General features: G+C 41.5%; 1 protein-coding gene across 1 annotated transcript in view; it reads right to left on the reverse strand.

Annotated features, from left to right (window-relative positions):
- SLC18B1 (solute carrier family 18 member B1) overlaps nt 1–13,606 on the reverse strand; it is a 23,904-nt gene extending 10,298 nt beyond the window's left edge. Inside the window, exons 1-7 of the mRNA XM_029943232.1 lie at nt 13,404–13,606; nt 12,176–12,315; nt 7,936–8,031; nt 7,130–7,203; nt 5,824–5,971; nt 2,836–2,992; nt 2,245–2,342 (exon numbers count right to left, since the gene is read on the reverse strand). Of these exons, the coding sequence (XP_029799092.1) occupies nt 2,245–2,342; nt 2,836–2,992; nt 5,824–5,971; nt 7,130–7,203; nt 7,936–8,031; nt 12,176–12,315; nt 13,404–13,446 (756 nt within the window). The 5' untranslated portion in view covers nt 13,447–13,606. The remainder of the gene's footprint in view (nt 1–2,244; nt 2,343–2,835; nt 2,993–5,823; nt 5,972–7,129; nt 7,204–7,935; nt 8,032–12,175; nt 12,316–13,403) is intronic.
- Between the last annotated feature and the right edge of the window lie 277 nt (nt 13,607–13,883).

Below are 13,883 nucleotides of genomic sequence, written 5' to 3' on the forward strand. Positions count from 1 at the left end.
GTCGGAGCAGTAGGGCCAGCAAGGGACTCCATTTGGTGCACATTTTTAATTGTTTATTCAAGATGTTCATTAGTCTCCCTTATGATATAAATTACAAAAGATCAACTTGAATTGGTTACGTTTATTTGCATATAAAAGGTATTATGGATTCATGCTAGAAGGCAAATCATTATGGCAGAAATGGTCCCCTTCTCTAAATCCAAAGTGGAAAAAATGAGAAATCACAATGAGAGTATGGAAGAGCGTCCATAACAACAAAGACATAATGAGTTTAATTAAACTGGTGCAGAAGCCCAAGTAATGAAAACCCAGGGTGGTATCTGCTTTAAGAGATGGATGGGGAGCTTTTCCAAGCTACGTGGGTACTCGCTCTGCTCCCCACAATTCTGACATATTCTTTTAGAGAGACATGACCCCCTGGTTGACCTGCCCTGACCCAGGAAGCTACTGGGAGGGGTGAAAAAACAGGGGAGGGAAACAGGGTACCCTCAGGTGTGAAGGGGCAGGAAACAGGCCGGTCTCTGCAGCACCAGTAACTCAGCTTTTAGCCCGATGATCGAGAAGCCTCAGAAAGATTTCCCGGAGGAGGTAATACAAATTAAGTTTTGAAGGATGAGGGGGTGTTAGAGTGGATGGGAAGGGGGGAGAGTTCAGATCATGTGACTCCTCTACTGAAATCTCACAACAACTTCCTCATAGCTTTCAGGATAAAGCTCACATTTCACAGATTTTCAGATTTTTAATAAGGGGATTGGCACCTCCAAGACTTTTTTTAGAAATATTTCTTTAGAGCAGTGCAGGGGACTTGATAAGCAGACACAAAGGATGAGAGAGAGGGAGGGACCAAAGTTGACTCTAGAACCATGTTGGCTATGAGTCTAGAACATGGTAAAGGAGTGGGGTGGAACTTGCAGGACACAAAATGTTGCCAATATTATCAAAATAGAAGAAAATTTAATTTTCTAGCTTCTATCCCAAATGCTAATTTTATTTTTTTTAAATGACTGAACTATTTTTTTAATGTTTATTCATTTTTTAATGTATTTTATTTATTTATTTATTTATTTATTTGAGAGGGAGAGAGAGACAGCGTGAGCAGGGGAGGGTCAGAAAGAAGGAGACACAGAATCTGAAGCAGGTTCCAGGCTCTGAGCTGTCAGCACAGAGCCTGCCGCAGGGTTCGAACCCATGAACTGTGAGATCATGACCTGAGCCAAAGCCGGATGCTTAACTAACTGAACCACCCAGACACCCCTATTTATTCAATTTTAAGAGGAAGAAAGAGAGTATATGTGTGAGTCAGGGAGGGGTAGAGAAAGAGAGGGAGAGAGAATCCCATGCAGGCTCTATACTCAGAGTGGAGACCGATGCGTGGATTGATCCCACATCCTGGGATCATGACCTGAGCTGACATCAAAAGTTGGGCGCTCACCTGACTGAGCCACCCAAGTGCCCTCCAAAACATTAATTCTAAAAAGTACTCCTTGATGAGAATACTTAAATCTACATGTACAGGCTTTACATTATCAATCTCAGAGATATTTTAGTAATACTAGATTTTTCCATTCAACCTGAATAGAAGGTCCTTCCACAGAGAAACAGAAAGTTTTCAAAAAGTTTGTTTATAAAAATATAGCTAACTGGGACTTTGTTAAGTTCAGTGAAAATGCTGGGAGATTTTACCTGAGGAATAACAGAAATGAAGAGAAATGACTGCTAAGTAACTAGGCTGGTGGCAATCGGAGGGGGCTGCAAAAGATTGTGTGGGGAGGGAGGGGCTGAGGGGAGCAGGCCGGGACTCCAGGAGAAACCGATGTTGGGGCCAGTCCAGCGCCTAATCACACAAGTTCTAAATACCCTGCGCCACCATTAATTAATAAATAACGTCTCTCCCTCTATACAGTGCAGTAAAGGGGAAGTATGACTCTTTACCCCACTCCACAAGACTGTGACCTGGTGTCACTTTCTTGATTATCAGTCCAATGTTGATCTGTGAACCAGAAACCACCGTCTTACAAGCAGAAAGCCGACAGACGCCACCCCATGCTTCAGCGTGGTGGTGCCTCTTGAGGAACATGATCTGGCTCTCTCCTCTCTAGCCTTCAAATCAACTCTCTAGATCTGTTCCCTTCGTCATCTGATAAGGGTAAACCATGTCATTAGGCAATCTTGCTTACAGTAAAAATAACCCTTGCCTGGTAAATTTCATCTGTACCGAAGAAACTATACATGAACCATGGATACCTGATGAGGACACCACCACGCTTTGTGCCTCCCTGAGTGTGCTGACTCTTGTACCGGGCATGTCCCTCGTGGTGGCCCTGGCAGCGATGTCCATGGAGCTGGTACAGAATAGGTTGACTCTTACGCAGCATGAAGGTCTGAAGCCCAGGTGAACCCCATTACTGCCTGGTGGGGCTCTGTGTCCTTGTTCCTGGGCACAGCAGCTGTGAGGACCACTGGGAAGAAGGCCTGACCTTGCCTCCTATCTAATGGCCTTCCAGGAAGACCGTGCCATGCAAGACCCTGGGTAACGTCATTCTGAATATTTTACTAAGTCCAAGAACACCTCTGGTGGACGCTTCATATGGTGACGGTTTATGATGAGAAATTAAACATTTGTTAGTTCTAAAGGTCAGGAAAAAAATGTAATACACATAAATTCATATAAACTGCTTACAGCAATATTTCCAAAAAGATGATCAGCTCTTTCAGGATGCACTAGAAATCTACTACTGAGTATATAAGAGTGAGTATTGTTAACTCATTCCCCTATAAAGGTATAAAAATACTTAAGTTTAAGATTTGTAAAGTGAGAAATAAATGCAGTCTTACCATAATTAGGTAAAATGTACATGTTGAGTGGCACCATCAGCAGAACTATGCATCCCAGAAGGATAAAAGGCATCTCGTAGCCAAAGGATTGATATAAGAAGCCACCTAAAGGGGGCCCTAACACTAGTCCCAAGCCAGAAAAAAGCTCAAGACTTCCCTAAAAATGGGGGAATAAAAACAGAATTTAGTCACCACAGTTTGTTTGAAGAATTAACAAATAATGATTTAATGGACACTATTTGGGAAAAAAAAACTATCCACTTCACAATTTACACACCCAAACCCGCCCAAACCCAAGATGACCCAAAACTTTAAACGTGCATATTGAAATCACAGAAGTGCTAGAAAAATAAAATATGGGAGGTTTTTTTATGGTGGGGAAGTTTTTCTAATTATGACATAAAACCCAGAAGACACAAAAGATTCATCAATCTGGTTATATAAAAATATGAAAAAACTATAAATGGTTTAGCACATCAAAAGATAAATGAAGAATAGTAAAAAAAAAAAAACTAACAAAGGACTAATTTCCCCAAATATATCAAAAGAGCTAATACTAATCAATGGGGGAAAAATGAAGCACCCAATAGGAAAATGAGCAAATGCTACAAATAGACTACTGACACAAAAAACAAAATACAATACCTCTCAGGCTTGTCAAAGAAAGCTCACCCTCACTTTTAAAAGAAGTAAATGGTTAAACCACGAGATACCACTTTTTACCCATCACCCATCAAACAACTCTGCTGCCAAGAAAGTGAGGAAAGAGCCACGTTTGTACATGCTGGTGAGTGAACACAGGAGGGCAATTTGGCAAATCTATCAATAGTGCAAACGCACATACTCTCTGACCCAGAATGCCATTCTGCGAATTTAACTTACACGGGGAGCCGTAAAGATGTGACATGGTGTGTGTACAAGCTTACGTGTACTGTTTGCAACAGCAAAAGATGTAGATGATCTTGATATTCATTGACAATTGGAAGAAACTGTGGATGTGTGTTACTTCCGCACAGTGACGTACTATATGCTGCCATTAAAGGGAAGTAAGGAGCAAGAAACTCTTCCGTATAGGCATAGAAAGACCTCCAAGAAGGTTTGTTAGTATATCAGCAAGGTTCTAAACAGTGTAGAGAGTATATTACCACTAGTGTGAAGAAAACAAAGGGGGAAGGAATCACGCCCTATGTGTGTGTGTCCGCGTGTGTGTCTGTGTGCGTACATGTTCATACACACACGGAATCCCTCTAGAAGGAACCTATAATCCCCATTGCCTTCTGGGAGAATGATGTTGGACTGGGTGCCTGGACAACAGGTGTGTCTATGAAGCTTGAGGAAAAGTAATATATAGAATATATTCACTATATTCTCTATTTCCTTTTATAATTTGAATTTTGTACCATATAAAATGCTTGTGTTAAAGTTAAAATAAACAAAACAGTACCACGGAAAATATTTTACTATTAAAAAGCTCTTACAGAAATTGCGCCCCTTTTAAATCAATCGAGTCTTCAGGGGTGTTAAACAGAGACTGAGGCCTACACCCTCACATCCTCAGACCTCAGAGAGGACACACACGTAGTCCACGGATAACTTCCGATTTCGTAAAGAGCAGAGGAATCCTCCATTTAATCACAGTGAAGCCATCCGGATCAACCACTGTGCTAGGCGTGTCACTGTGGGCGACAGTTTTTACACAGAAACTTGGTACAGCAACATTACTCTCCCCTGTTGATCAGAGGACCAACTGGACTGCTGCCGTCATCATAGGAGTTTCTTGGGCAGCACCTTCCAGAGTGTTCCACAGAACAGCAGTTCTATAGGTGCTAAAAAGTGTTTCCACAGTCAAACTGAGTTGGGAAAAGTAAATAAAATATCTTTACTACAGAATTTCTCAAAGTCTTAATACACTCACGTGAACTGGACGTCTCTATTTATATGCCAAACATTTTACCCACAAAACCTTATTTTACAGAGCATGCCAACGCGCACACGTTCTCCAGAACCCTTTCTGCGAAGTGTTGTGTCTGGGAAATATGAGCAGTATACCCATCACAGGGGCAACCACCACCTGCCAAATGGCTGTGGAACCTAAAATAAACCTAAGCAGCTAGCTAGCCAGCTATGTATATAGATATGTAATTCAAATAGGAATAAATGATGACCTACATAGCAAATAGTGTACTTAATGGGCAAAACTATAGTATTAATATGGGTACATGAGGAGATGTTGGTACTAAGCTGATTAGGCCCTGAAGTCTAGAGGACAATTATCTGTCATGAGGGCTGCATTTGGTCTAATACGCTAACCACAGGTCCTTCAGAAATGCGAGGGTCCAGAGGAGACAGGCATGAGAGAGCCTGCTTGGGGAGAAGGAGGCAGTAGCCAAGAGTGGGGCAGGTTTCTGGTACGTCACTGATGCCAGGTGTCTAGGCACCGAGCCAATATATCATGCTAATACGATGCTATCATGTTCTGGGTTTGGGGGAATATAAGAAGGCACTCGTCAACAGCATAGAAGCATATAAGGACTTCAAGATCTCTAAGATTCCTTCCAGGAATCTGGGAAAAGTAGAGGAAGGACATTAGCATATAACCGAGTGGCCACTAAGAACAACATTTCTAAAGCAAAGGAAGGCTCTGGAAGGTCCACCACATCTGGGCTACAGAGAGACAGCAAAGTACTACTGGGGAGGTTTGGTTTTTTTTAATGGTAAAAAGATTATTTAGTTTGAACTAAATTTACCTTTCAAAATGCTTATTCAGGGGATTCTAAACCCAGGGAGAGACCTAAATAAGACTAATGGTACATTCGCTGACAGCCCACTGCTGGAAGCGGTAATTAGGGTAGAAGGTGACCAGAACACAGACAATAGAGAAGAAAAAAACAGGTAAAGAGGAATGGATTTCAGCTTTAGCTTGGAAAGGTAAACAAATATTTTAGCCTACACTAAAAGGAAAACAGGAAAAATGTATAAAATACATACCAACACCATGGCCACGTTGTGTGGAAAAGCCTTTGCAAGAATAGAAAAAGACGCAGTTATTGCGGCCGCAAAGCTGACTGCATCTGCTATTCTCACTAGAAAACACATAGCAATAAACATTGGTCCTTCTGGAACTTGGTCCAACACACTAAAAAAGAACAAGACCAGTCTCAAAAGCCAAGTGGGTTTTTAGGGTTTTTTCCTTTTTTTTCCCTTTTTATCTCTGCTCATTGAAAAGAATAGTATCTCACTCAGTTATTATAAAAAAATCTCTTTAGACTATGAATTTTTAAATTACTTTGTTACACAGAGGGAATTTTCTTTTTTGGGGGGGTAACAATTTGATTCATCATGACAGATTAGTCTCCCTTTTCTGCTGATGTAATTGGCTGTCTAAATTATAATATTAAATCAGCTTCTCTGAAATATGTAGAATCACTCTGACCAGAACATATACAAAAGAAAGATTTCTTAGTTTCAGGTATCCCTCTGTGGTGGAACTCAAACCTTGAAAAAAAGGGGGGAGGCAGGAAAATGAGGACCATGCCCCCTCCCCTGCAAAAAAACTGAAAAAGAAAAAAACGCTTAGTTTGACATGAAGGCTTCTCAGCTTACTTCATCATCATCTTACGGAACTCTTCATTCTTCTATGTTCCTCAAGAAGCAAGTTGTGTAGGCTCTTCCATATTATTTGCCACTAGGTTGCTGGTTTAAGGGCTCTTAAACTTAAGAACTTCCATAGCTATTTTGCCTCTATTTTCCCTTTTCCTGGGAATAGCAATGGAGAGAACCATTCTGAAGTGAGCACATGACTCAAGCCTGGCCAATCAGAGACCCCTTCCTCTACATTAACCTTGATGCAGGGATAGGTCACCCACGGGGAATTCTTGCCACCACAGGGGACAGCTTGTCCAAGAACAAAGCACAAGAAGAGGAAAGCAAAACTAGGAGCTTGAGATAGAGTTCCAATGACATTATTTTAACATGTGTATCTTGATGTTCTTCAGCTGATTCTTTATTGCACTTTTTCCGCTTGAGCCAAAATGTATCTGTGACTCAGAGAAGTAAAGTTTCTGTCACTCCCACTCATACGAGTCCTAATGAACAGATTCAGATGCCACTGAATGGTAAGCCCTTAGAAGACTCTTTCTTTCATGAGTCCCATCCTCTAAATCACCCAGGAGTAACACGCTGGGCACTCAACAGTCAATGGGACTGACGGTCTTAAAGAATCTATTAACATTTTAAACTGGAGATAAATTATGAAATCTGTTCAAGTTCCCAAACATATCAGAGCATGACTTACCCAAAGAGAACTGTAACTCCTCCTGAGACAAACATTCCTGCTACAAACATAAATTTTGCTCCAATATGTACAAGCTATAATAAATGTAGAGAAGAGTGGTAAATTAATGACTGCTACAAGTCTACATCCACATAAACACAAATCCACTGTATCAGGAAATATAAGTTGTGGGAAATATATATACAGTTAATATAATATTATAATAATTCTTTAGTGGAATGACAACATCCATTGCTCATAAACATGGAAGAAGCAAAAGATCAATCGACCCATTATGATAAGCAAAGTAAGCCAGTCAGAGAAAGACATATGCCGTATGACTCATCTGTGGAATTTAAGAAACAAAACAAATGAACAAAGAGAATAAGAAAGAAAGAAGCAAAGCACGAAATAAGCTCTTAACTATAGAGAACAAACGGATGGTTACCAGAACGAGGCGGGTGGGGGGATGGGTGAAAGAGGTAAAGGGATCAAGGAGTACACTTGTGATGGGCACCGGGTGTTGTACGGAAGTGTTGAAGCACTATACTACACACCTGAAACTAATATGGCACTGATGTTAACTAACTGAAATTAAAATAAAAACTTAAAAAAATCAACCACAGCGCCCGGCTAGCTCAGTCGGTAGAGCATGAGACTCAAAAAAAATCAACCAACCCTATGAATGGAGTGATCAACAGGGGCGTAATTCATAAAATATAATGGTGGTCATTTCTGAATCCATGGAAATTCTACACTTATAAATCAGAAGAGCTCATTATACAACTTTTAAAAACTAAAATGTTCATATGAACTTCAAGACTTACATATTTTCCAAATACCAAAGATGCCAGCAAGTCAAACAAAGCGTAACATCCAAAGATCATACCGGTAACTGTGTTGCTGACTCCTTTCTTTTCAGCCTTTAAAGAAACAAAAAAGGAAACAAAGTTTGAAAGACAAATTAGCATTAGTGTGGAAAAATTGAGCTATTAGATCAGAGCATTGTTCTCTTATAAGCTTTATGTGTGTAGCAATTGTCAAACATTATTATTTTAAAATAAGCAGGATGGAAAACGAAGGGAAACTATAGTAAAACCTAGTCTCTAACCTGAAAATTATTTACTCACCACACCCATAGAGAATTGTTAGCTTTACAATCTTGAGAAAGAAAAACAAAGCTGGTGGCAACATACTTCATGATTTCAAAACAAAAAATTGCAGAGCTGAAGTAATTAAAACAACATAAATACAAACATATGAAATAGATTAGAGACCTTAAAAATAAACCTACACATATATGATCAGTTGATCTTCCACAAGGGTGTCAAGGACACACAGTGAAGAAAGGATAGTCTCTTCAACAAATGGCGTTGGGGAAACTAGATATACACCAACAAAAGAATGAAATCGGACCCTGTCATCCACCCCTCACAAAATCAACTCAAAAGGACTTAAACGTCAGACCTGAAACTGTCAAACTCCTCAAAGACAATATGGGAGGGGGAGTGCTTCTTGACATTGGTCTTGGCAATGATTTCTTGGATTTGACACCAAAAGCTCAGGTAATAAAACCAAAAGTAGACAGATGGGCTAAGAAGTCAACTATCCATAAACCAAGGAAAGAAGTCTGAACAGACTCTTCCCTCACAGACCTCAGGAGGCACTAGCCCTGCAAACACCTTCACCCCAGCCTGGTGGTTCCAGAAACCTGCCAGTTTGGTACTTTGTTCTGGCAGCACTAGCAAACTAAAACAGGTACCTCCAGAGGGAAGGTATCATCAAAGGAGTCAATAAAGACGTAGAAGAACGTGCACTGGTCAAGTCACATTATCCATGTTCCTTGCTTAATAGATCTGATAAGTATTCTAGAGTCTGGCATTATTTATATAATGGCTTCATAACTAACATTTATTGGACCCCACCACGATGAGCCAGAATCTCTATTATTAAGCGCTGTTCTACATGGTTTCTAGCAACAATGAAATAAAGGATATATTTTTAGTGGCCCCATTTTATAGATGAGGACACAGACATGCAAAGGTTATCAGGTCACAGAAGCCATACAGATTTCCATCTTGAGCAGCTTCCCACATTCACCGGGGAGCCGAGATGGTGACTTCAGATGTCCTAGAATCACATTCCATGGCAGCAGCTAATGGGTTTCCCGCTTCACATTAGTAAGCAAGAATAGCTATTAAAAGCAATTTCTGGTTCACATGTTTTCCTGTGACAACGAAAGAGGATGCCAGAAGAAGGATGAGCAGAAACAGGAATTCTACTCCAGAATTTAAGAAGGGCCCTGTTTTTCCTTTGCCTAATTAGCTCTGGCTAACAGGAAAGATAACAGGGGATGCAGGAGGAAGGGTGAGTTTTCCCAGGGGATTTGTCAACCACAGGTTCTAATACGAAATGAAAAGGAAGAGCCCACTCTTTATAACTAGACCTTTAAAAGTTAGAGCACTCTCTCCCTGCCTGTGTCTTCTTTCCTTCAGCCTTCCCTCCTGTAAGCAAAACAACTAAATCAAAAACTTAAAAGTATGGCATAGGGAATATAGTCAATAATACTGTAATAACTTTGGGGGTGCATGGGTGCCTCAGTCGGTTAAGCGTCCGACTTTGGCTCATATCATGATCTCGCGGTTCCAGAGTTCGAGCCCTGCAGCAGGCTCTGTGCTGAAAGTGTGCAGCCTACTACTTGGGATTCTCTCTCTGTGTCTCAATCAATAAAAATAAACAAATAAACATAAAAAATACTGTAATAACTTTGTGTGTTGACAGATGGTAACTACACTTACCATGGTGAGCACTGCACAATAATATAGAATTGTCTATCTGCTATGTTGTAGACATGAAACTAACACTATCCGTAAACATTTTGTCAGTTATTTTAAAGGGACTGGAAAATATTATTAACAGAATCAAAAGACACACATCTGTAGTCTGGTTTTCCTTTGTGTGCAGACATGAAACTAACACTATCCGTAAACATTTTGTCAGTTATTTTAAAGGGACTGGAAAATATTATTAACAGAATCAAAAGACACACATCTGTAGTCTGGTTTTCCTTTGTGTGCATTCCACCAAACAGAAGCTAACATCAGTCACTCTAATGCCCTGCTGAAGGTTGAGTTGGCTACCCAGATTTGACCCAGGAAATGTCTGCTAACTGGGCATTGTTTTACTCACTCTAGTTCCCCTATGGAGGCTCCACCCATTGTGGTATTTTCCAAATCCTAAAACTGATCAGTCTAGTCTGTCTGGTTCTGATAACTTCTCATCGGTGTTTCCGGCGTACATACAAGGACCCCTGCATTCCGCCCCACTGCCTCCTCGGACCCACTGCCTCTTGTACCTCACCCCATCTCGGGCCCCGGCCACATCATGTTGTCTGCTTTCCCCAGGAACATGCTATTTTCTGTGCCAATCCCATGACTATCTCAAGTGACTTCTTTCCTAGGACATCCCTGCCTCTGTCATTCATGTTGAGAGCTACATTTCTCAAGAGCAATGTTTTTTCATATTTTCTCACTCCCAACAGATAGACAAGACAGGGACATTTTCCTAATCTTTCTTCTGTCCTAATGCGTCCAGTGCCTGCACGCTGTAGAGTGGGAGACTGTTACCCCACCCGCTGCCACTCTGTAAATAGAACCTAGTTGGACCAGTCACTGAACTTCTGAGTCCTGTCTTCACGGACACCATGACGGCATTTTCACTACTCTGCCTATCTTATGGAGTAGCTGCAGAGACCAAATGGGCTGAATGTGTGGGAAACCACAATGAAAACTAAAAAAGCACTCTATGGGTACAGAGTCACATTGTTCCTTTAGGAGAGAAGCCTCTTCCATTCTCCTGGGTAACGCACAGAATGAAGGATGGGACGCCTGGATGGCTCAGTCAGTGAAGTGTTTGACTTGATTTCGGCTCACGTCATGATCTCACAATCGTGGGATCAAGCCCCTTGTTGGGCTCTGTGCTGAGCATGGAGGCTGTTTGGGGATTCTCTCTCTCCCCCTCTCTCTACCTCTCCCTTGCTTGCTCTAGATAAATAAATAGATAAGTAAACATTCTAAAAAATAAAAAATAAAACACATGGGCATATCATCTCCATGCAACCAAGCCAATACCATTCCTTTCATGCTATGTCCCCCTCACCTCCAGATTCCAGGTGGATCTTTAGGGGTTAATTCCCTTTGAATCTGTGCCATGAACTATAAACTCTGACACCACATAAAAGGCATGATTAAAAAGAACTAGTTGGTGGGGCACCTGGGTGCCTCAGTCGGTTAAGCGTCCGGCTTTGGCGCAGGTCATGATCTCACAGTTTGTGAGTTCGAGCCTCGTGTCAGGTTCTGTGCTGAGAACTAGCTCAGAGTCTGGAGCCTGCTTCAGAGTCTGTGCCTCCCTCTCTCTCTCTGACCCTCCCCTGCTCATGCTGTCTCTTTCTGTCTCTCAAAAATAAATTTTAAAAATTAATTAAAAAATTTTGAAAAAGAAAAAAGAACTAGTTGGTATTATTCAGAATTCTTCCTTGGCACAAACCATTGCTACTAGATTCCATCAGAAATTCAAATCATAAAAAGGGAACTTAGTGGACCCTGGCTTCCTAATACCAAAAATACTAAGAAGTGAAAGACTCCAGGAGACAGACTTCCTGTCTCAGCACAGACCTGTTGGAGTAACACTAAAATCTCAGTTACTCAAAGCACCCCCTTTGTTTCAGTTGCAGAAACCAAACAAAGATTCATAAACCTACATGATAAGCAAAGTCATCCTCAAAAGGTCAGTTATATTTAGGTGAGTTATTTCCCAAAAGGATATTCTTCCTGACTGGGTTTTTAAAAATCTGTATCAAATGTTCCGCCAGAAGTCTTTCTGCTTACTAAAGTTCTATGCATCATCTTTACTAAATTGCAGAGTTTTGCATTTTATATGTAGTAAAATGAAATAATTCAAAGGGTTTTTTAAAAAATTAGGTGTTATATGGAAACCAATTTGACAATAAACTATTTTAAAAATAATGTATAAAAAAATTAGAGTTCATAAAATATAAAAACGTCTCACCTCCTTGGGGAAAAAGGGTCCAAGGATAGAATAGCACATCATAGAACCCAAGTTTATGGAAGCTGCCGATATCAGCACAAAAAGCTGTTCTCTTGAAAGTTGTCTGGATGTCTCTCTTGTAGCTCCTGGAGGGCCACCACCTTAAATGCAAACATGCTATAATTACAGGCGTGTAACTGGGATACTGATCAAAGTTCACAATTGTCACTTCTGTGTAATCTGAAGATGACATATGCTGAGCTAAGGGTTTTGAAAAGATCTCATTTTCAGGGCAGAATTTATCAAACCATCTGAAACCTGCATTGCCTTCACTATTTCTAAATTCCTTCATGAAGGATGAAGCAACAAGGTGATCTCCAAAGGGTGCTACTCTCTAAAGTATAACGTAAATTCTCGAGTCACTAGCTTCATACGCCACAAGGACTCAATAATGTTCTAAGCATGTCACCTTGGCTATTCATTAAGCATTCTGGAGTAGTATAAAAGTCACATGAAGTGTAAGTGGGAGAAAACAAGCTAAAACATTCGATTGGCAACCGAAGACTTACGTTGGTGTGTTCCTGTAAAGAGCCATCCCACAAATCTGGAAATCAATACACATTTTACACCAATAACTGGCCTTTTGCACCGATTATTTATTTTCATACTTATTCCCAAAGCCAAATCTTCATTTAACTTAAAGACAACAGGTCAATTACTCAGTTTCAAATATTCAGCAACTCTATCAGTCATTTTTAAATTCAATGGTTTGAAAAAAAAGAAAGAAATTTAAAGAAGAAAACGATACTTGGTTTGCTCTGCTTTTCAGAGGTTGAAACTGCAGTCCAGGAAAAAAAAGAAAAGAAATCTGTGCAAGAGGAGGAAGTCTCAAGAATCTTTGTAAAACTTCTGGAGTAGATGAGGAAGGGAAGTGAGGGAAAGTTAAAAGGGGAGGAACAAGGGAATGCTTTACCTTTGTCTAATGGCATACGAATTTGAATGCATTTCCAAACACATGGCATTTATAAAAGCAGCGCTACGGAGGAGAAAAGTCTTGAGAGAACTTTCTCCCAGGCCCTGAACTTCAATCCCTTGCTGAGACCGAAGAAACTCTAACCCGAACCCCACCCTCAGGCCCCAGCCTTTCCGAATCTCTTCGAAACAAACCAAGCTAAAAATAATTCAATTGTGGTAAAGGGGACAGGATCCACGCCACCGAGGGAAGTCCGTCCGCGCCGCTCTCAGTCACCTCCGGGGAGGCGTGGGCCCTCGGGGTCACCCGGCGCGTCCATGCGCGATGCTCGGTGCACGGTGCGCCCACTCCGCGCCGGGGCTCCTGGAACCAAGCCCCCGCTTCGGACTTGACCTCGCAGGAGCTGACGAGTCGGCGGCGCCGGTTCAGCCTGACCCAGGCATGGTCTATTCCCCGCCGGCAGCGCTGGGCCGGGAGCTGCCCGCTGCCTAGGTGCTGGGGAGGCGAGGCGGAGGCGGGGCGAGGCGGAGGCGGGGCGGGGCGGGGGCGGGGCGGCGCTTTTTTTTTTTCCCCCCCTAAAGACACAGGCTATCACAGTAACTCGCGCGCTTGGATGGGCTGTACTTTTCATTCTGTTTGGGGTGGGGTGGGGAAAGGCTAATCTACATTCCGGGTAGCTGAACCCCCCTAGTTTAAAATGAATAAAATGTATTTTTACTAAAAGTAAGAAAAGAGGCTTATATAGGCACAGAAGAG

This window comes from Suricata suricatta, chromosome 7 (genome assembly GCF_006229205.1).
Source record: "Suricata suricatta isolate VVHF042 chromosome 7, meerkat_22Aug2017_6uvM2_HiC, whole genome shotgun sequence".
In the NCBI taxonomy this organism is placed as follows: domain Eukaryota; kingdom Metazoa; phylum Chordata; class Mammalia; order Carnivora; family Herpestidae; genus Suricata; species Suricata suricatta.